Genomic DNA, 24125 nt, shown 5'->3' with positions numbered 1-24125 from the left:
ACCCCCCCATATATATATATATATATATATATATATATATATATATATGTGAATGTTGTCTGTCTATCTGTGTTGGCCCTGCGATGAGGTGGCGACTTGTCCAGGGTGTATCCCGCCTTCCGCCTGATTGTAGCGTAGATAGGCACCAGCGCCCCCCGCGACCCCAAAAGGGAATAAGCGGTAGAAATGGATGGATGGATATATATATATATATATATATATATGCACACACACACACAAACATCATAGTGTTGTTGAAGTGTGCACCAGGGAAAGGGAACCAATTCATCATGTTTACATTGATTCTTATGGGGAACTCTGCTTCCCTATTCATATTTTTTGGTTTACAAACCATGTTCAACAACCAATTAAGCTCGTAAATCGAGGTTCCACTGTATAAACTAGTGTGTAGTTCGCACTTATATCTGTCAGTAGACTCTATAGCAGGGGTAGGGAACCTATGGCTCTAGAGCCAGATGTGGCTCTTTTGATGACTGCATCTGGCTCTTAGATAAATCTTAGCTGACATTGCTTAACACCGCTGGTAATCATAGTGCTAAAAATAAAGTTCGAAATATAAAACATTCTCATGTATTTTTAATCCATCCACTTCGTTTTCTACCGCACCCGTTTAATCATTCGCATTAGTGGTAAAAAGTATTTTTTTTATTATTGTAACTGAACACAAACGTTATGTTAAAATGTTATAATCATATGTATTACTACAAACATACATTTTTAAGTGCAAATAATTGTGCAGAGACATCCACTGTTTCAAGCAAATATTATTTAAAAAAACAACCTTAAAATTCAGTGTCTTTAAAGGGAAAAACATTGAGTGTAAAAAATGTTCGCCAATGTTAATTTTGACAGGTTTTTAAATTAGTTTCAGTTAGTCTTTTAACCAAAATGTGTTTGAGTATAGGGTTAGTCATCTAAATTAAATTAGATTTAGTCGACGAAATTCCTAAACATCGGTCTTGAAAGGATTTTATTCATTATAATTGCAGAGCATCTCAAAAACTGAATTCACAGCAAGACCTGAACTCCATCAATATTTCAATAATAACATTTCACACACACTACTATGGACAGCACAGTGGAAGGGGGGTTTAAGCGTGTGCCTCACAAAACAAAGGTCCTGAGTTCAATCCCGGGCTCGAGATCTTTCTGTGTGGAGTTTGCATGTTCTCCCCGTGACTGTGCAGGTTCCCACCGGGTACGGGACAAACGGTAGAAATGGATGGATGGTTAGCTTCAGAATAACAATGTTATTAAGAAGAATAAGAGACTTATTATACTCTAAAAATGTTGGTCTTACTTAAAAATCCATCCATTTTCTACTGCTTCTCCGTTAATGAATGCATTTAGTTGTATTCAGTGTTAAAAAATATTATATGGCTCTCACGGATATACATTTTTAAATATGTGGCTTTCATGGCTCTCTCAGCCAAAAAGGTTCCCGACCCCTGCTCTATAGGGAAGTGCTAAAAATTACAACATGGCTGACGGGGATAAAACACAGTCGAAGTGGAGACAATTAAATAACACCGCTCACAAAACTATGCATCATGAAGAAACGGTCAGACAGCAGGCTTGTGAATTGTGAAGTGAATTATATTTATATAGCGCTTTTTCCTCTAGTGACTCAAAGCGCTTTACATTGTGAAACCCAATATCTAAGTTACAATTAAACCAGTTTTGGTGGCACTGGGAGCAGGTGGGTAAAGTGTCTTGCCCAAGGACACAACGGCATTGACTAGGATGGCGGAAGCGGGGATCGAACCTGCAACCCTGAAGTTGCTGGCACGGCCGCTCTACCAACCGAGCTATACCGCCCCTTAAAGAAGGTCTGTAAAACATAATCTATGGAAAAATTTTGACCAAAGAACAACCATTATATGTGATGTAGGCCACAAGGAAGTGTTTAAATGTAGAAAAAGAAAAACATACTAGGTCCCCTTTAAAGGCCTACTGAAAGCCACTACTAGCGACCACGCAGTCTGATAGTTTATATATCAATGATGAAATATTAACATTGCAACACATGCCAATACGGCCTTTTTAGTTTACTAAATTGCAATTTTAGATTGCGCTGAAGTATCATGCTAAAACGTCGCGGTATGATGACACATGCGCGTGACGTCACGCATTGTAGAGGAAATTTTGGTCCAGCACCGATCACAGCTATAAGTTGTCTCTTTTAATCGAAAAATTACACAGTATTCTGGACATCTGTGTTGCTGAATCTTTTGCAATTTGTTCAATTAATAATGGAGACGTCAAAGAAGAAAGATGTAGGTGGGAAGGTGTTTCCTTGTTTACATTTCCGAAAGATGGCGGTGAAGCTTTACTATGGAACAGAGCGGTCAAGCGAACATGGTTCCCTATCACATGTCAACCGTCAGGTTTCGGTGAGAAGATGGTGGTTATAGGTAGGCTATTACCGTAGACATGAGCGGAGAGCTTGCGTCGTTCCTCCTGCACCTGTCAAAGAGGCAGCTACAGACTCTCTTGCCTCCTCCCACCGGCCGCCCCCGACCGTCGGATCCTTCCAGCGTGGAGGAAGCATCGGCTGCCTACGCCTAGTCGAGAAACGTGGCTTCCCTCGGAGACACTGGCGGTCACCACACCCGTGGCCACAACCGTCCGACCTTCAGGTTGTACAGGTACAACCATATAATCTCACTAAAACGCTAGTAACACAATAAGCAGATAAGGGATTTTCCAGAATTGTCCTCGTAAATGTGTCTAATAACATCTGAATCGCTCTGTCGTCGTTTTTTTTTTTTATAGTCCTTCAATCTCACTCTCATCATCCACTAATCGTTCATCCTCGCTCAATTTAATGGGGAAATCGTCGCTTTCTCTGTCGGAATCGCTCTCGCTGTAAACAATGTTCAGATGTGAGGAGCTCCAAAATCCGGGACGTCACACGCACAACGTCTGCTACTTCCAGTACAGGCAGACCAAAAGTTGCGAACTTGATCGTCGATGTTCTCTACTAAATCCTTTCAGCAAAAATATGGCAATATCGCGAAATGATCAAGTATGACACATAGAATGGACCTGCTATCCCCGTTTAAATAAGAAAATCTCATTTCAGTAGCCCTTAAGAACATCAGTGGAGAAGACATGAGCAAAGCCAGGAGCACCACTCTCGGCTAAATCGGTTCCTAAAAATACGACTAAAGATGTTGGCCTCAGTGACATCTCCATTACTCATCCGAGCACTCGTGTTTGTGCAGGAGGATTCCAACTTCAGCACAGTCATGAACACGTCAATGTCCATGTTCTGCGAGGAGCTAATTGAGGTACAAGTGTCTTTAGAAATAAACAGCCTCTGCGTTCACAGACACCAATTACTGCAAAGAGGGAACAAGTCGTACAGCGCTTAACCAACAACCTCCAGAAATCACAGGAAGGAGATGGTTTGTTCCTTCCACGGGCGGCTTAAATGCGGCTTCATCTGACCTGAGACGAACGGGAGGAGACCTTCTTACTCTCAGTAAGTAAATCGAAACTCTGAGAAATTATCTAAAACTATGGTTTGAGGACCATACTGAACACCAGTCGCTAGTGGGCCATTGCGGTTGAAGAGAAAGACGATGAAGACGTCACATGACTTGGCAGAAAGGATGTTATGGAGTATTGAGGGCTGGGATTCCATCCATGTTCTGTTTGGCAACCAGTCCAGTCTCCGCAGTGGAATTTTTCAACGTGACCCCGGATGGATCCTGAAAGGGTCGACCTCAGTGACATCTAAGAGGAAGATGTCGAGTCGAGCTGAGCTTCCAGGAGACGGTGTGAGGTCCTCGCGACCCAAGAGCTCACTGGAAGACACCGCAGCAACATTTTACTGCAACTTAGCTTTATTTGACAGTATCCAGACAGTAATAAAGTTTATTTATAGCGGCCGTGTCCAAGGCCGGCGAAAAACGGCCCGAAAGAGGAGCAACGACAGTATTTCAAACGTAACGCAGAGCAAAAAGGTACGTATGCTGGGGCTCGTCACAGGTTAATTAACCAAAAAAGGCATTAAGAGCTGATATCTGTTCCCTTGAGCAAGGTATTGTTGTTCTTCTCTGCGGGTCAGTGCGGTGAAGTGACACAGACCCTGAGGACTAGTCTGGACCTCGGATGTTCTTCTATCTCTGAGGGTGCAGGTTAAATTCTTTGCTTGCTTGTTTAGTTGAAGTGAGAGCAATGCGCAAACGCTGCCAGACGTCAGCTGATTTATATCCACTATCAACTTCAGAGGCTGTTTAGCTTTCAGCTGGGATAAATCACACACACCTCCAGTAGTCAGGATATTAAAGCCATATTTAGTTGCATATTTGCTGCGGAACCGGGCTCGGGCCCAGAGGAAGTGACAGCTACATGGATGGAGGGCCTGCGGTCGTAAACGTGAGACGCTATGCTGACCTCTCGGGAGAGAGACGAGGAGTGAATGTGGAGCGTGACGGTGAGAAACCGGAAAGACTGAGAAACATCTTGTGAAAAAGTGCAGCGGCAGGTGAGCTTTGTTGCCTTCCAATGTTGAAGACAAGCTGCCGTGAGTCAAATGGAGCTTGCTGGTCAGCTGCGGTGTAAATAAAAGTAACCCCGGCAACCACTCCACAGCTGAGGCTCGCCGGTAACTGTAGGATTTCCAGCGACTGATGGAAATCAGCGTGAGACAGCGCTGTCGGACGTGCGAAAGCTGAAGAAATGGAAAAGAAGAGAAAACGTCCGACGCAAAGAGGCGGATGAAAACGACGGGGCAGGAAGCGGAGAACGAGAGCGCCGCGGCCAACAGTGACGAGAGAGGACGGCGCTCCGCCAAATGACTTCCAGACTTTGAGCTTCGGGGCGGCCACGTCCCGACTGCCAGCAGCTTCAACGCCGAGCTGCCACCAAAACAAACGCTACGTAGCACACACCAAGTGAAGTCTCATTTACAGTCAGAAAAACTGTGTTAAGGGTGAAGGATAAAGACACATGCACCCATCGTACATTATCTCGGATTTACTTGAGACCCTGGTCAGTGTGTCTTTGGACTGCACACTTGTTGGAGTGCATCTTAAAATATGCTTGATAGGCAAAATTCCCCAAAAAATTACTTAATCCTAATGCAAGACAAGACCACATATGTGTTCCTTTTTTTATGCATTCTAAACTGTAAATAAATGTTAGTAGAAGTCAGCTAACAATGGAGTCAATATATAAAGCGCTCTAAAAAATATCAAAACACTTCCATCAACGCTTTATATACAGGCTATACGGGGGCGGTATAGCTCGGTTGGTAGAGTGGCCGTGCCAGCAACTTGAGGGTTGCAGGTACGATTCCCGCTTCCGCCATCCTAGTCACTGCCGTTGTGTCCTTGGGCAAGACACTTTACCCACCTGCTCCCAGTGCCACCCACACTGGTTTAAATGTAATTTAGATATTGGGTGTCACTATGTAAAGCGCTTTGAGTCACTAGAGAAAAGCGCTATATAAATATAATTCAATTCAATTCAATAAGTATATATGTAATGTAGTAAGATTCATAATAATATTTTGCCCATTTGAAGCATACGGCGGCATATCAATTTCACAGATGAATCACTACACTTTTTTCCCTTCAACAACAACACTACTCCTAATCAGGTCAGACTTCTTGAGAGAAAACAAAGACTTGATGACAAATTATGAACCACAACCTTATATTTTTTAGGCTGAATGTAAGGAGGATGAAGTAGTTTGAGAAGCTCCAGCATTACTAAATCACACTGAAAAAAATAACTCATAAGATTTACTTGAAAAAATTATTGTAAGTATTTGCACACAAATGATTTAAGTAAAATTAATGGTGCAAAATCAAGTAAGACTCACTTGCCAGTATCAAGTAAATTCTACTTACCATATAACATAACAGTTGTGAAGATATTAAGTAACAGTCACTTATTTACATCCAAGTTTTATTGATTTGAACAAATTAAGTAAAGTCTACTTGTTTTTCATCGGCAGGAACATCATTTTACTCAAAGTTTTAAGCTAATTTTATATACCGTATTTCCTTGAATAGCCGTCGGAGCGCTAATTATTTTAAAACCTCTTCTCACTCCTGCGCTTATCAATGGCGTGCTGTATAAAATTGAGTATAATATAAAAGTCTTTAATAAAAATTACTCTGCTGTCGCGGCCCGGTAGTTGGAGACCTCTGCTCTTCAGCATGTCATCATGCCATCTTTAAAACCATGCTGTCTGCGTGCCGGAAGGACGCAAGCGTTTCGCTACTTCTGATACTAGATTGCAATGCATACTTGGTCAAAAGCCATACCTTTTACACTGACGGTTGTGATATAAACAACTTTAACATTCTTACTAATATGCGCCACACTCTGTGAACCCACACTAAATACATTTCTGGAGAACATGGACTCTGTAACACATTATAAACGCAAGATAAGAATTACCCATAATCCCACCTTGCAGTGCTCTGTGAAGTGATCCTAACGGCCGGAGCAGAGCCCGTCGGCCAGAGCCTGTTGTGCTGTGCGCATGCGTCGTCGTGCATGCGTTTCAAAACACTAGATTTTCAGAGTAAAGTCCATGTAATATTTTTAGATTTATGTACGTACAATTATTAAACATTTAAATAGTATGAGGAAACATAAGTAAAACTTACTCTTCCCCCATAATTCATGTATTACATTGATAAAATGTTTATTTTACTTAAGAAACTGTAGTTCTTACTGAATGTTAAAACATATTAGGTATAAATTATGACAGTTACTCTAATAGAGTTTACAGCACCAAAAAGTAACTTTTTTCAGTGCACTTAAAGGCCTACTGAAAGCCACTACTACCGACCACGCAGTCTGATAGTTTATATATCAATGATGAAATATTAACATTGCAACACATGCCAATACGGCCGGTTTAGTTAACTAAATTGCAATTTTAAATTTCCCGCGAGGTATCCTGTTGAAAACGTCGCGGAATGATGACGCGTATGATGACGCGTGTTTGTGACGTTTCGGGTTGTAGCGGACATGTTCTCCCAGCACCGATCACGGCTAAAAGTAGTCTGTTTTTATCGCATAATTACACAGTATTCTGGACATCCGTGTTGCTGAATCTTTTGCAATCTGTTCAATTAATAATGGAGATGTCAAAGAAGAAATTTGTTGGTGGAAAGCGGTGTATTGCAGCCGGCTGTAGCAACACAAATACAGCCGGTGTTTCTTAGTTTTTTTTGAAGCTTTAATATGGAACAGAGCGGTCAAGGGACCATGGTTTTCTACCACATGTCAACCGGCAGGTTTCGGTGAGAAAATTGTGGTATTAAGTCGTCTCTTACCGTAAACATGAGTGGAGCTTGTGTTGTTACTCCTGCAGCTGTCAAAGAGGCAGCTGCAACTTTCTTGGCTCCTCCATGGCTTCCCTCAGAGACACTAGCGGTCACCACACCCTTACGACTTTTAGGTATGACTATATAATCTCACTAAAACACTAGCAGCACAATAAGCAGATAAAGTATTTACCAGAATTATCCTAGTAAATGTGTCTAATAACATCTGAATCACTCCCACAGCCCTCGTCTTTTTTTTTCTTCTTCGAGTCCTTCACTCTCACTATCCTCATCCACGAATCTTTCATCCTCGCTCAAATTAATGGGGAAATTGTCGCTTTCTCGGTCCGACTCGCTCAAGCTGCTAGTGGCCATGATTGTAAACAATGTGAGGATGTTAGGAGCTCCACAACCAGTGACATCACGCGCACATCGTCTGCTACTTCTGGTACAGGCAAGGCTTTTTTATTAGCGACCAAAAGTTGCGAACTTTATTGTCGATGTTCTTTACTAAATCCTTTCAGCAAAAATCTGGCAATATCGCGAAATGATCAAGTATGACACATAGAATGGACCTGCTATCCCCGTTTAAATAAGAAAATCTCATTTCAGTAGGTCTTTAACATCATATAGAAATATTGCTAAATGATTAACAAGATTTATAAACTATGAACATAATAAAACAATCACTTACTGTCCAATGTCTGCTTTCACTGGGATGCAGACTGGTGGGATGTGTACTTTTCCCCGTTAAGAAGAATTAATCATAATCCTCACAAAGGACGTCAAAAAAGTTGCAACAAACCAGCATCTTTTTGTGTGTTTCTCGTTATTTCCGGGTCTAAGTTGTATGTCAAAGTTGACCAACTTCTCGGCTTATGTCCACAACTACTATCCAGGTGAGAGGGATGATTAATAAACTACAAATAACCTTTACCAGTTTGCTCACTGGTTCCGTATGTCAATATAGCAGCATAAGCTAGTTAGCGCTCTGTGATCAATGCGATGCTAAAAATAGCCTGTCTACATTAGTAACAATATCGCTAATACTTAGTTATATTCAGGTCGCAATTTGCAAATGAAGTACTGTTGGGGGTTTTTAGATGTTTTTTAGAGGGCTTTATTAGCAGAACCGAGTACTCCTATTGACTCCATTGTTAGCTGATGCTTACTAACTTTAATTTACGGTTTATTATGCATAAAAAAAAGAAAAACATGTTTACTAACTTTTATTTACAGTTTATTATGCATAAAAAAAAAGAAAAACATAAATTGGCCTTAGTGTGTGAATGTGAATGTTGTCTATCTGTGTTGGCCCTGCGATGAGGTGGCAACTTGTCCAGGGTGTACCCCGCCTTCCGCCCGATTGTAGCCGAGATAGGCACCAGCACCCACCGCGACCCCAAAGGGAATAAGTGGTAGAAAATGGATGGATGTGTGCTTGTATCACATAAGGATTGTGAACCCATCCATCCATTTCTACCGCTTATTCCTTTTGGGGTCACGGGGGGCGCTGGTGTCTATCTCAGCTACAATCGGGCGGAAGGCGGGGTACACCCTGGACAAGTCGCCACCTAGGCAAAATTTCCAAATGAATGCAGTTCCCCTTTAAGAACATTTGATGTGTTTTAGAACTGTAAAGCTCCTTATTCTCATATTCAGTCGTGTATCCAGACTCCTCAAACACATGACTTTCCTCTCAGCTGTTCAGCCTGTGAGGCAGAACTCGGGGCACATGGTCCACTCCGAGGTGTGTCTCGACCCACGAGGGTGAAAAAAAAAAAAGCCTTGATGGAGAATCAGAAACAACATGTTGGTGTTTCATGCTCGTAGATGCAGATGAACTGGTCTGTCTGTCTGAGACGCACGCACGCACGCACACACACACACACGCACGCACGCACACACACACACACATTGAATCATAGCCTTTACATGACAGCGCCTTGCCAGGTGGCAGCAGGAGCTGTTTTACACAAAACATTCATCTCTAAACTTGTCGCAAGTCTCCAAAAACCCAGGAACATTCTGCAGACAGTCACATGTCGGTGACTAACATGCTAACATTAGCATGTTGTTTTCACACTGCAGCGTTTAACCCCGTGCGCTCCCTCCGTCCCGCTGCCGTGCACGCACGCCATGTGTCCTGTTGCTTTGTTCTGTGCACACTCGTGCGGGATCAGTTTGTTATTGCAGCGTGCGCAGTGACTAAGTGGAGGGATAGTGTGATGAGCAGACACACACACATAGTCAGCGTTCACCCTAAGTGCTCCGATATTCTTCTACACACAACGGGGACACGCGAAGACAAGTGTTCAAATGACCCAACATGTGCAAAGTAGAGATGTGATGTCGGTGAACAAATCGGGTCTTTTGAACGGTTCTTCCAAGTCAGGGGTCGGCAACCTTTACCACTCAAAGAGCCATTTTGACCCGTTTCACAAAATAAAGAAAACAATTTGAGCCACACAAGTCTTTTGAAATTTATAATGAAATAACACTGCATAGAGTTTTTTTTTTTGCTATGTGGGTCTCAGACACGCGGCCCGCACCTTAATATGAAAATGTACTGTTAGTGCGGCACGCGAGTTTAATATGAATGCCGCTTGACAGCATCACACCTGCCAACCCCCCCAACTTTTCCGGGAGACTCCAGAATTCCAGAGTAATTATTCTCTCGAATGTATGATGGTGTTCACCCACTGGACAATAATAAGGGCGTACAATGATGGCACTACCTCTAGCGCCCTCTACAGTTTGTACAAATAGCTTGCCAGCCTTAAGAAATGTTATATGAGGCTTCTGTAGATACACGTTAGTGACTGCAAGGCATAGTTGGTCAACAGCAATACAGGTCGCACCGAGAGTGGCCGGTTAAACAACTTTAACACTCTTACTAATATGCACCACCCTGTGAACCCACACCAAACAAGAATGACAAACACATTTCGGGAGAACATCCGCACCGTAACACAACAGAACAAATACCCAGAATCCCATGCATCCCAAACTCTTCCGGGCTACATTATACACCCCCGCTACCACCAACCCAAGAGTAGCCCGGAAGAGTTCGGGATATATTGGATTCTGGGTATTTGTTCTGTTGTGTTTATGCTGTGTTACGGTGCGGATGTTCTCTCGAAATGTGTTTGTCATTCTAGTTTGGTGTGGGTTCACAGTGTGGCGCATATTAGTAAGAGTGTTAAAGTTGTTTATATCACAACCCTCAGTGTAACCTGTATGGCTGTTGACCAAGTATGCCTTGCAGTCACGTACGCGTTTAAAAAGAGGTCGCATCCAAAATGTGACCAGCCGGCCGGCACGCAGATAGCATGGTGTAAATTCTGGTGCGACGACATGTTGAAAGGATGTTAGAGGCATTGTCATCACGGCACGCCCTCAATGTTGTTGTCTGGGTGAAAATCGAAAAATGTTTACCCCGGGAGATTTCTGGTAGAGGCACTGAAATCTAGAAACCCACCGGAGAAGTCCGGGGGGGTCGGCAAGTATGCGGCTGAGCCACCTTAGAGTGATCCAAGAGCCGCATGCGGCTCCGGAGCCGCGGGTTGCCAACCCCTGTTCTAAGTGGACGATGAGAACCGATTCCCAGCTGTGAGCCGTTCGTTTGTGAGACATTCTTAATGCACGTGCAAATTTAGCGTTGGCAATTGCCCACTCTGTACATGCGTGCCATATGGAAGAACTATTGTAGCAAAATCTTTTGCAAACGTGCATCGCAATCTGTGCGCAATCCAATTCACGTGCGTGTGTACTAATTAGTGTGTCTATATATAAATCTGAATGTGTGTATTTAGATTCGCGTACTTGTGTTTTAGATCCGCGTACGTGTATTATAAGTTGTCTGTCCCTAATGAGAATGATCGCCCAATAGGCTGTTTTTTTACACGTTACTTTTGTGACACTTCTGTATAAGATTTGAGTGCGCGCATCCGGATTGGTGACCGTGTAACATTTGCGCGTGCATTCAGAAGTGCATGCTTGTAAAACAAAACACAAAACCAGTAAAGTCGGCACGTTGTGAAAATGGTAAATAAAAACAGAATACAATTATTTGCAAATCCTTTAAAACCTAAATTCAATTGAATAGACTGCAAAGACAATATACTTAATGTTCAAACTGGTAAACATTGTTATTTTTTGCAAATATTAGCTCATTTGATGCCTGCAACATGTTTCAAAAAAGCTGGAACAAGTGGCAAAAAAGACGGAAAGGGTTTAGGGTTTTCATAAAAAAAAAAATTGGAATATCCCACAGGTGAAAAGGCCAATTGGGAGAAGGTGGGTGCCATGATTGGGTATAAAAGCAGCATCCATGAATTGCTTAGTCATTCACAAATAAGGATGGGGCGAGGGTCACCACTTTGTGAACAAATGCATGAGTAAATTGTCCAACAGTTTAAGAACAACATTTCTCAAAGACATATTGCAAGGAATTTAAGGATTTCACCATTTACGGTACAGAACATCATCAAAAGGTTCAGAGAATCTGGAGAAATCACCGCACTTAAGAGGCAAGGCCGTGACCTTCGATCCCTCAGGCGGTAGTGCATTAAAAACCGACAGTTGGTCGCTACATCTGTAAGTGCAAGTCAAAATTCTACTATGCAAATACAAAGCCATTAATCAACAACACCCAGAAACGCCGCCGGCTTCGCTGGGCCCGAGCTCATCTAAGATGGACTGATGCAAAGTGGATAAGTGTTCTGTGGTTTGAAGAGTCCACATTTCAAATTGTTTTTGGAAACTGTGGACGTCGTGTCCTCCGGACCAAAGAGGAAAAGAATGGATTGTTCTTTTCCTCTTTGGTCCGGAGGACACGGCTGTTATAGGCACAAAGATCAAAAGCCAGCATCTGTGATGGTATGGGGGGGGAGTTAATGCCCAAGGCATGGGTAACTTACACATCTGTGAAGGCACTATTAATGCTGAAAGGTTCATACAGGTTTTGGAGCAGCATACGTTGCGAACCAAGGAACATCTTTTTCATGGACGCCCCTGCTTATTTCAGCAAAATAATGCTAAGTCACATTCTGCACGTGTTACAACAGCGTGGGTTCATAGTAAAAGAGTGCGGGTACTAGACTGGTTTGCCTGAAGTGCGGACCTGTCTCCCATTGAAAATGTGTGGTGCATTATGAAGCCTAAAATACCACAATGGAGACCCCAGACTGTGGAACAACTTCACCCGTACATCAACCAAGAATGGGAAAGAATTCCACCTGAAAAGCTTCAAAACTTGGTCTCCTCAGTTCCCAAACGTTTACTGAGTGTTGTTAAAAGGAAAAGCCATGTAACACGGTGGTAAAAATGCCCCTGTGACAACTTTTTTGCGATGTGTTGCTGCCATTGAATTCTAAGTTAATGAATATTTGCAAAATAAAAATTAAGTTTCTCAGTACGAAAATTAAATATATTGTCTCTGCAGTCTATTCAATTGCATATAAGTTGAAAAGGATTTGCAAATCATTCTATTCTGGTTTTATTTCACTGGTTTTGGGTTTTGTACAATCTGCGTATGCGTATCTATTATCTGCGAGAAGCAGGAACCTTCTTTTGGCTGTCTTTTTTACACGTGACTTTTCCGACACTTCTGCCCTGTAAGACTTGAGTGATACAACTTGTGTGCGCGCATTCAGAAGTGTGTGCGTGTAAAACAATCTGCGTGTGTGTATCAGAGGTGTGCCTGTATTTAACCAACCACGGAAGACACCACGCAATTTAAACCAATCAGAAAAAACGTACAGCTGAGGTTTGTGAAAGAGACGCTAAGATCTGCCGTTGTTTCTGATAGGTTTAACTTGCGTGGTGTCTTCTGTGGTTGGTTAAATGAAGGCACAGTTTGACGAGATTGTAAATTAAAAAGATTGATGGCTTGGTCTGGGATTGGTTATTTCGATGTGTGTGTACAGCGATTTGAACTTGTAAAAAGAGTTGTCTGTTTGAAACCCTCCCTCCCTCGTCTTTCCTTATACTCTCCACTCGTCGGCGTCTCGCAGCCATTGAATACGTTATTCTGCGTTGAAGTCAACAACGATGGACCACGCTCGAACCCTTGCTCAAAGCTGTCAAACCTCACGCTTTGAGCATGACAGTCACACAAATTAACCCTTTCTCAGGCTAAATGCCACACTTCAAATTTTTCACTCTTAAATTCCCCATTCGCCACTCTTTATTTTTTCATAATAATAAACTTTTGTTTTCGCAGCTTGCCGTGGTTCGAGTAACTCTGATTGATCGAAATAACCAACCCTAGACCAAGCCATAAATACACTCTACATACATTTAGCCAACCACGGAAGACACCACGCAAGCTAAACCAATCAGAAACGACGAAGGCTATTGGCATCTCTTTTTCAGGAACCTCAGCTGTACGTTATTTCTGGTTGGTTTAAATTGCATGGTGTCTTCCGTGGTTGGTCAAATGTAGGCGCAGATTGTGTTACACACATGTACTTTTGAATGCGCGCGCACAAGGTTTATCACACACTCATGAATCTGGATGCGCTCACTCAAATCAAATCTTACACGACAGAAGTGTCGCGAAAGTCACATGTAAGTAGACAGCCTTTAAAGGGTTCTTTCTGTTTAGGGACAGACAGACAACCTAAAACACACATCGGCAGATCTAAAACACACGTACGCAGATTTCAAATATGTTCCCGGCTGCTTACACACACTCGGATTGACATACAAACACAAATTAGTACACACGCACGTGAATTGGACTATACGTGCACAGATTGAGGCACACATTTGCAAATCATTTTGTAACAGTAGTACTTCCATAGTGCCACACGACTGTCAGCTGGACTAGAAAATGAGTCAGAGTCAAAGGAAACTTAGCAGTTTTTTTGCCTGGCCCCAGACTGAGTCCCCACGGCCATAGGAGCAGAGTCTGGGATCAACTTTTTTTTTTACCAAACCTTATGTGGGTCGGGGTGTATTTGTTTGTATGTGTATACATAAATACACACACATATATATATATATATATATATATATATATATATATATATATATATATATATATATATATATATATCCATCCATTTTCTACCGCTTGTCCCTTTTGGAGTAGCGGGGGGTCGCTGGAGCCTATCTCAGCGGCATTCGGGCGGTAGGCGGGGTACACGCTGGACAAGTCGCCACCTCATCGCAGGGCCAACACAGATAGACAGACAACATTCACACTCACATTTACATAAATACATTTGTCTAAGGAAAACATCAACATTTGCATTTCAAAATATAAGAAATCTGGGAAAATTCTTCAAAATATGGGATTTCTCTACATCACAATACTCCTTTTTATGCATTTTTAGAGCAGTTTATGAATTGAATGCACAGTATTGTGTGTGTATGTATGTATGTATATATATATATATATATATATATATATATATTTATATATATATATATATTACATATATATATATATTACACACACACACACACACACACACACACACACACACAAACAAATATACATATATATTTTTTTAACATATAAACATTCAGAAATGTAAATTTCTATGTATTCAATTTTTCTTTAATTCGCTTTATTTGTATTCACTTTTTAGGTTCATTATTTTAAAGGGTGTTGATTCATGTGTACACACACCAGGTATGGTAATACAATTTTGTACTCACATTAATGAATACAAAAAGTTTTTATTGTAGTTCCAGTTATATTTTTTATATCCATTAATGCATTTTATTTTTACTTATTATTTGTGTATTTTTTTCTAAATTGTTCAAATGCTAAACATTTTTTTAGATGTGGGAAATTTTTAACTAGTGATGTCACTGCCAAAGCATGGAAATGTGGCACCCACACTGCCTTATGGAATGAAAACACAACACATTTAAATTATAGTCAATATTTCAGAATAATTCCCAACGATACAGTGATATTTGTGTAAATTAAATTATTCTGATCTACATTTTATCATATAACTGATACTAGTGTTTTTTTTTTCCTTGGAAGAAAAAACAGTTAAAAAAAACTAAATATAATAATAAGCCAGATTTTTGAACGGCACTTTGAAAGGAACTGCTCCTCAAAATCCAGCTCTTTTCCAGGAACCATCAATCCCATCTCTAGTGCAAAGTAGCAAATGCTTGTGTGTGCGCTTGCCTGTGGGTCAGAGAAGACCTCCCGGATGCTGTTGATTGGCCCGACAGGAACACCTGAGCCCTCAAACCTTCTCAGCCAATCCGCCGTCGTCTCTTGCAGAAATCTGACAGGAAGAGAACAGGCTGAGTTACCAGATGAGGTCCTGGAAGGATCTAATGAGGTACAAACAAGTACCTCTGTGACAAAGTGTCCACCAGGCCTTTACGGTTTTGGACTCTGAGCTTGTTGGTTCTGTATTCTGGTTGCTGGGTGAGCTCCAGAAGCTGCAGAACCTGAAATATATCAACTGTCATGAGAGGATCACATTACGGCGGTCTGAGGGCTGCAAGCGTCAACTTACCTGACACACTTTAACAAACTGTTGGTCGTTTCCGGCCGCCACCACAATGTGGCCATCTTTGGTTCTGAATCCCTGGCATACACGCAAAGCACAATCTAGGAGGTGACACACTTGAGATCAACTTTGATGAAGTGGTCACCTGGTAGGGGACGATACTCTCGTGGGCCGTCCCCCAGCGCTTTGCCTCCTTCCCGCCGTTCAGGAAGTTGGCAGCAACGTGGCTGAGACACGAGACCTGCGGGTCAGAACAACGCGAGCATGTGACTATCAGCCTCGCTACCTACGTCACCACAGTAAAGATTGACCGATACGGATTTTCCAAGGATAACCGATATTTATTTGCAATTTTCATTTGCAGTAAAAGTTATTTAAATATTAATAGTATTATGTTGCCCTGCGATGAGTTGGCGACTTGTCCAGGGTGTACCCCGCCTTCTGTCCGATTGTAGCTGAGATAGGCACCAGCACCCCACGCAACCCCAAAGGGAATAAGCGGTAGAAAATGGATGGATGGATAGTATTATGTCAGTAAACAACAGGACAAAGCTTTTAGAGACATTACACTTTATGAGGCGCTAATGTTGTGGTTAATGTATTAACATCAGGGGATTTCATAAACACCTTTAATACATTCCATCCATCCATTTTCTACCGTTTTTCCCTTCAGGGTTGTGGGGGGTGCTGGAGCCTATCTCAGCTACAATCGGGTGGAAGGCGGTGTACACCCTGGACAAGTCGCCACCTCATCGACGGGCCAACACAGATAGATAGACGACATTCACACTCACATTTACACAAATACATTTGTCTAAGGAAAACATCAACATTTGCAACTCAAAATATAAGAAATCTGGGAAAATTGTTCAAAATATGGGATTTCTCTACATCACAATACTCCCTTTTTATGCATTTTTAGAGCATTTTATGAATTGAAAGCACAGTAAAGTTTCCTCGTGAGGAACCCTGAAATATTGCAAACATTGAAATAAAAACAATTCTGGGCTCCTTCATGTAGATTATAGTTGAGACATTTTTTAAGACGGCTGACATAATTTCTTCCTGGATGTTACAGAAAGTATGAAAATATTAGAGCTGCTGCCTGCTTTTTTTTCACTTATATAATAATCTCCTATTTATCAATTTAAACAAAGTTTGGATTTTTGGCAGAGATATTTTTTCTGTCATACTTGCGATTCGATCGCTGCAGTAAGGAAGATCGGCAGAGAGAAGGACAAAAACTGGAATTCCCGGCAAAAAAAATTGACGTTTTGACAATTTCATGTAAGCAGAGGAGACATACCGTAGGCGACCAGCGCCACATGCAAGTAGAGAAAGGGGGCATGGCCACATAGGCGGGCTCTTAAAAACTCAAATAAATGCCCTGTCATATATTAAAACATTTTGGGATAGTTACTGACGATGAGAGTAATTTTGATATATTATAAATCCATCCATCCATTTTCTACCGCTTGTCCCTTTTAGGCTCAGCACCCCCCGCGATATTATAAATGTTTTTTTTTAAATACTCCAGCACAAAGGTAACTTTTCTTCTGTAGGGCAAGCAGGCTGGTGCTTGAGCAGTAGGGGTGCCCAAAAAAACCCAGATGATTTTAAAATAAATGCGAGTGTTATTTGTAACAGCACCCCCCGCGACTCTGAACGGGAAAACCGGTGGTAAATGGATGGATGGATGAATATTTTAATACATTTTAATACAAAATGTATTGCAGCTGTTTATCTATTTTATGGAGGAATGTAGTTACACAAAGATTTTTATTTATTTTATATCTTTTTTTTTAATGATTCATTTCCAGACACGCACGAATCATATTGATGATGTAGGTCAGGGGTCCCCAAACTACGGCCAGCCAGCGTCCAAAATCCGCCCAGGGGTAAGTCCCAAGTTAAAATATAATATAATATATATATATATATAATATATTTATTTATTTTATTTTATTTTTTCTTTAAATTAATATCTTTAAAAATCTGTCCTTTCTAATCCATTTTCTACCGCTTGTTACTCTCGGTGTCTCCTAACCGCTCAGGCAAATATATATATATATATATATATATATATACATATATTAGGGCTGCGAATCTTTGGGTGTCCCACGATTCGATTCAATGTCGATTCTTGGGGTCACAATTCGATTCAAAATCGATTTTTTTTCCAATTCAACACGATTCTCGATTCAAAAACGATTTTTTCCCGATTTTATAGGATTCTCTATTCATTCAATACATAGGATTTCAGCAGAGTAGTAGATTTATGTAAAAGGCTTTTATAGTTGTAAAGGAAAATGTTTAATCAACTGATTGCAATAATGTAAATTTGTTTTAACTATTAAACGAACTAAAAATATGACTTATTTTATCTTTGTGAAAACATTGGACACAGTGTGTTGTCAAGCTTATGAGATGTGATGCAAGTGTAAGCCACTGAAACTATTGTTTTTTTTATTTTTATAAATGTCTAATGATAATGTCAATGAGGGATTTTAATCACTGCTATGCTGAAATTACAACTAATATTGATACTGTTGTTAATAATATTAATTTTTGTTTCACTACTTTTGGTTTGTTCTGTGTCGTGTTTGTGTCTCCTCTCAATTGCTCTGTTTATTTCAGTTCTGAGTGTTGCTGGGTCAGGTTTGGTTTTGGAATTGGATTGCATTGTTATGGTATTGCTGTGTACTGTTTTGTTGGATTGATAAAAAAAAAATAAAAAGTCTATTTTTTAAAATGAGATTCGCAATTCAAATTCGAATCGATTTTTTCCCACACCCCTAATATATACACAGCCCAGCCCCCGGACAAATTTTTTTAACCCAATGTGGCCACTGTGTCAAAAGATTAGGGGACCCCTGATGTAGATGATCATATCTGCTGTACAGATTTACTTTATTATCTTTTAAAACCTGTCCTTTCTAATCCATTTCCTACCGCTTGTTACTCTTGGTGTCTCCTAGCCGCTCAGGAAAATATATATCTATATCTATATCTATATATATATATATATATATATATATAGATATATATATATATAATATATATATATATATATATATATACACACACAGCCCAGCCCCCGGCCAATTTTTTTTAACCCAATGCGGCCACTGCGTCAAAAAGTTAGGGGACCCCTGATGTAGATGATCATATCTGCTGTACAGATTTACTTTAGAAAAGTGTTGGATACTTCTCCTGTTGACTTATTTGTATTTGACTTTATTAAATGTTTGGGTAGATTTTTGTGAAACAAATCCAGTTTTCTTTGAATCAATACAACAATTGTAGAGCTGCTTGTCTCTTTTATGGAGGAATGTAGTTAGTCATAGAACTGGCACCCAATGTTATTAGAAAAGTGTTGATTTTGAATCGAATCGCTACCCTCAGGAATAGAATTTAATGGGATCGTGTGGTGAAAGATCCACAGTCCTATTAAGCAGTTATGACTATCTAATTAACTCATTTAATACTAAACACTGCTATCATGTGTATGTATTGAATCTGCTGGTGTTAAGTTGAAGTTAGAAAAAAAATTATATATATATATATATATATATATATATATATATATATATATATATATATATATATATATATATATATATATATATATATACATATATATATATTTTTTTTTTTTGATTATTTTTTTTTGAGTCCAATACATAGGTCAAAACCCCAAATATTGGCGCCGATAATCGGTTGATCACTAATTTATGGACGTACGTGACCACGTAACTATCAGCCTCGCTGGTGATGTCACCACAGCCGCCTGCTTCTGACAGGAAGGCTCCACTCAGAGGTTCCACGCCCCGCCCACTTCAAAGGGAGGTCACATCAACAGCAATTAAAGTGGTTTACTTTGTAGAACCTTTACAGGACGACCCATGTGAACTTTCGTGAGGAAGGGTCCATTAAAGATGGCTGACAGGAAGTGCAAGTGTGTCGTCCTGGGAAGACGAGCGGTTCGTCACATTTTATAGATGTTGATACAAGAGTCGAGCTGGTCTGTGTTTACACTCGGCTGCGTTTCAAGCGTGCGGTCGCGTTCAAGGAGAGGCCCGCGGCGTGCAAGCTGCTCGCCATGCTGGCTGGACGTTACGCCACATGTGAGAGAACCTCGGCTTTGACTCACCAGCAAAGACGCACCACAACGCCGTAAGCAGCTAAATCAACGCTGACGTCAGACGCCGGCCGCCCAAAGTCTGTGGGAAGTCTTTGCTGTGGTTAGGGCCATGATGATGGAGGTCAACACCGTGAATACAGAGAGCTAGTTATCAAAACGCTGCCTCAGCAGTCTTAAAAGGTAACCTGCCAGCGGACGCATCACTTCCTACATGAACATGGGGGAGCACAAACGCACGCACGCACGCACGCACGCACTTCTCAACTTTTTCCCCCGAGTGACTGTGCGGTGGCGTCTCAGGCAGAAACATAAAACATGTTTTTAAAAGCAACACTGTCACACAAACTGCACATCCTGACACTACAAATCAAGCGCACCCTGGGAGTTTTAGACACGGGGAACATCTGGGTGGGCGTCACCTGCGCTTTTACGATAACGAATCATTTGATTTGTTTCGGCGGCCCGGGAGACGCTCAGGAAATATTGATGAGCGTGTTTACACTCGTCAAGACGTTTCGACGGCCTGTTTATACGCCAGCTACTCTGGAAGGGCCATCCGTCACGTGCGCGCGCACATGCACGCTACCTGAGAGGACAGTAGGTCACAGTCGATGTGAGCGCCCCTCCCCGTCCGCTGGCGCTGGAGCAGGGCGGCCATGACGGCCCCGTGTGCGTACAAGCCGGTCGCCAAGTCCGTCATAGCCACGCCGGGGCGGATGGGCTCGCCGTCCTGTGCGCAGAAACAAGGCATCATAGGAAGTCACGTAAGCTCTTAAGACACGCCGCTGTTTGCGTCTGACCTCTGACCCGGTGATGTGCATCATCCCCGACACAGCAGAGGCGATCGAGTCGTAGCCTGGACTCTGATTTTGAGGACCCGTTTGCCCGTAACCTAAACACACAAACACACACACACACACCTTCATAAACCTTTTAGCTTTGAGGCCATATATCAGACGTCTAATATTGTTCTACTTTTCAATCATTTTAAATTAATGTAAGTGGCGCCATAACGGTGTGTTGTAGGGATGGTGTGACGGTTTGGTCGCATTTTGATGCGGAGTCATTCTCTCTGGGATACAGTCGGGCTCGGACACAGCGTGAAGGTAAGAAACAAATGATTCATTATCAAATAAAACAGACTTTGTCAAAATGAACAGAACTAGCATGGGAGCTAGAAAAAAAACAAAAGCGCTAGCGTGGGAGCTAGCTAGTAACGAACCGGAATACAGAAATCGGGAATCAGAGTCGTCACTGTTGTGCGAACACAAACTACGAAACCAGACCAGAAAGAACCAAGGAGGCAGGTTTAAATCGAGACAGTGATTAACAAAAACAGGTGTGCGTCTGGAACCCGCGGCGGGTGAAAATAATAAGTTACCATGGTGCACAAACAATGACAAAGGGAGTCCAAACTAACAGAAAACACAAACAGACCCAAAAATCCAAATTACAATAAGATCCGGGCAGCGGATCACATCAGATGGGATTTATGTCTCTTTGAAGGGAGCCGTTCAAAAGAGTGGCTCGTTATTATAGTTTGATTATTTTTAACTGATTTTTTTTTTTCTAGTAAAGAAACAATCACTAGTGTCGGTTATACAATAAAATGTATGTCAGAATATTTTAATTAACACAAATATTACTATGTTGGTGGGAATTATTCTGAAATATTGGTATGTCACACACACACTAAGTTTGGCAAAATTATTCCCTCCATTTGACCCATCACCCTTGATCACCCCCTGAGAGGTGAGGGGAGTAATGAGCAGCAGCGGTGGCCGTGCCTGGGACTCATTATTGGTGTGACAATCATTGGTACTTTAACTTTAATAAGAAAAATTTTTGTTGTGTTTTTTCTTGTAAACATTTTTTAAGGCGCTGCCATATTTTCATCCTTTGACAGTGGCATCACGAGTTTGAATTTTCCCTGTTCTAAAAAAAATGTGTGCCATTTTACCAATATAAAAACCCCCACAAATAAGTAGGAATACAGTGCATTGATGACTAAATAAACAAAACAAGTATGTATAAAAATACAATAAAAATTAGGACTTTACACTTGTTGTACCACCATACCTGGTGTGTGTACTCGTGAACTACTTGCAACCCGTTTAGAATAATGGACCCAAAAAATGGGTCAAAATAAAAATAAATACATTACACAATAAAAACAATTAAAGAATATTTAAAAAACATATATACTAGGTATATATATATTTATATACATCTATATATGTACATACATACATTTATATATATTTTTTATATGTATTTGTTTTAATTTTTTAAAAAGTTAATCTAAATGCTGCTAAATTTTCTTTAATTCTGACTCATTTTCTAGTCCAGTTGCCAGTCAAGTCTACTGTTCTAGATTTTAATGTGCATAAACAACGGTTCACAACTGGGAATTGGTTCTCATCGGTAACCTAAGAGAGCCATTCAAAAAGACTTGATTAGGTCACATCTATACTTTGGGTTCTATTTTTGGTCATTTGAACACTTGTCATTGGGTGTCTCAGTTGTGTGTAGAAAGGAGCACTTAAGGTAAAAGCTGAGTGAGTGAGTGAGTGTGTGTGTGTGTGTGTGTGTGTGTGTGTGTGTGTGTGCTCATCACAATGTACCTCATTTTAACAATATAGAAAAAAATACACAAATAATTAAGAATAAAATGCAATAATGTGTATAAAAATAATAAATATAACTATAATAAAAATTACGACATAATAAAAAAATGTGATTACAAAAGTATAATACCATAACTGGTGTGTGCACACTTTAAAAATAACAAACCCGAAAAGAGAATCCAAACTACAATGTAAAAAAAAAAATATATATATATAAAAGTTTTTTTTTAATAATTCAAATAAATATATATTTATATAGGTTCAATATATGCAAATACATACATATGTACACATACAGCATACATAAAAATATACACATATCTGTATATAGACAATCACATACATATATACACATACATGCACATATATACATACATACAGCATATATACATATCTGTATATACACATACATATATACATATGTATGTGATTGTGTATATATGTATATACATATGTGTATATACATATATGTATATATGCTCTATGTATATATATGTATGTGCATGTATATGTATATACAGTATATGTATGTGATTGTGTATATACAGATATATCATGGGAAGTCATATATACATATATATACACACACATACATACATAGGCACATACATATATACATACTAGTGTACACATATATACAAATACACATACATACACACACATATATATATATATATATATATACACATACAGTATATAGCCGTTTGAGACATTTGTGAGTAAGGGCTATATAAATACACTTTGAGAGGTATATATATATATATATATGTATATATATATATATATATATATAATGTTAAAGAAGTTAATCTAAATGTTAAAGTTTCCTTTAATTCTGACTCATTTTGTAGTCCTGTTGCCAGTTGGACAAAGTGGGCATTTGCTGACGCAAAATTTGTGTCTGCATTTTTAAAAATTGCTCTCAAACGAACGGCTCCACAACGGGAATAGGTTCTCATCGTTGACTTAAAGGAGCCGTTTGCACACACTCCATCTCTAATCCCTAATGGTAATCAGCTGTGCGTGTGTCTCCATTGTGTACTTTATCTACTTTTCACATAAACACTGTAACTCTGCATTTGTCCAACGTAGTAGATTTAAACGCCTCAAGTGGTGAGAGAAATAGATATTTCTCATGTTCGGTGAGCATAAACAGGCTTTATGGACACATTGTTCATCTACCGAGGATGTCGTTGTGGTTTGTGCAGCCCTTTGAGACACTTATGATTTAGGGCTGTATAAATAAACATTGATTGATTGATTGTTACAGTTAAAACATCATTAAAAAAACACTTTTGCATAATATGAGATTATTGATTCCTATTAATGTCCAGAAAGAAAATTAGAGGTCAAAGGTGACTTGGAGAGAAAAAAACACTGACGCCACCTAGTGGATGAACACATGCAAACTAAATCAACAACAGAGGGTTTTGATTCCTCTGCATGTTGACATCAAACGCTCCTTCAGCATCGACTGGTTCTAATCCACAAGCATGTCAACGTGATCATGTTGTTAACGACCAATCACGCCACAGTCCACACG

General features: G+C 40.4%; 1 protein-coding gene across 1 annotated transcript in view; it reads right to left on the bottom strand.

Moving 5' to 3' along the window:
* The window catches only part of sugct (succinyl-CoA:glutarate-CoA transferase), a 63764-nt gene that overhangs the window by 28188 nt on the left and 11451 nt on the right, over positions 1-24125 (bottom strand). The window contains exons 7-12 of the mRNA XM_061921471.1: positions 20756-20847; positions 20542-20685; positions 15957-16052; positions 15818-15889; positions 15652-15749; positions 15478-15580 (exon numbers count right to left, since the gene is read on the bottom strand). Coding sequence (XP_061777455.1) covers positions 15478-15580; positions 15652-15749; positions 15818-15889; positions 15957-16052; positions 20542-20685; positions 20756-20847 — 605 coding nt within the window. The remainder of the gene's footprint in view (positions 1-15477; positions 15581-15651; positions 15750-15817; positions 15890-15956; positions 16053-20541; positions 20686-20755; positions 20848-24125) is intronic.

The sequence above is a fragment of the Nerophis ophidion genome, linkage group LG15, assembly GCF_033978795.1.
Source record: "Nerophis ophidion isolate RoL-2023_Sa linkage group LG15, RoL_Noph_v1.0, whole genome shotgun sequence".
Classification (NCBI taxonomy): Eukaryota; Metazoa; Chordata; class Actinopteri; order Syngnathiformes; family Syngnathidae; genus Nerophis; species Nerophis ophidion.
The sequence above is the reverse complement of the archived record's forward strand: the minus strand, read 5'-3'. Positions and strand labels throughout refer to the sequence as shown.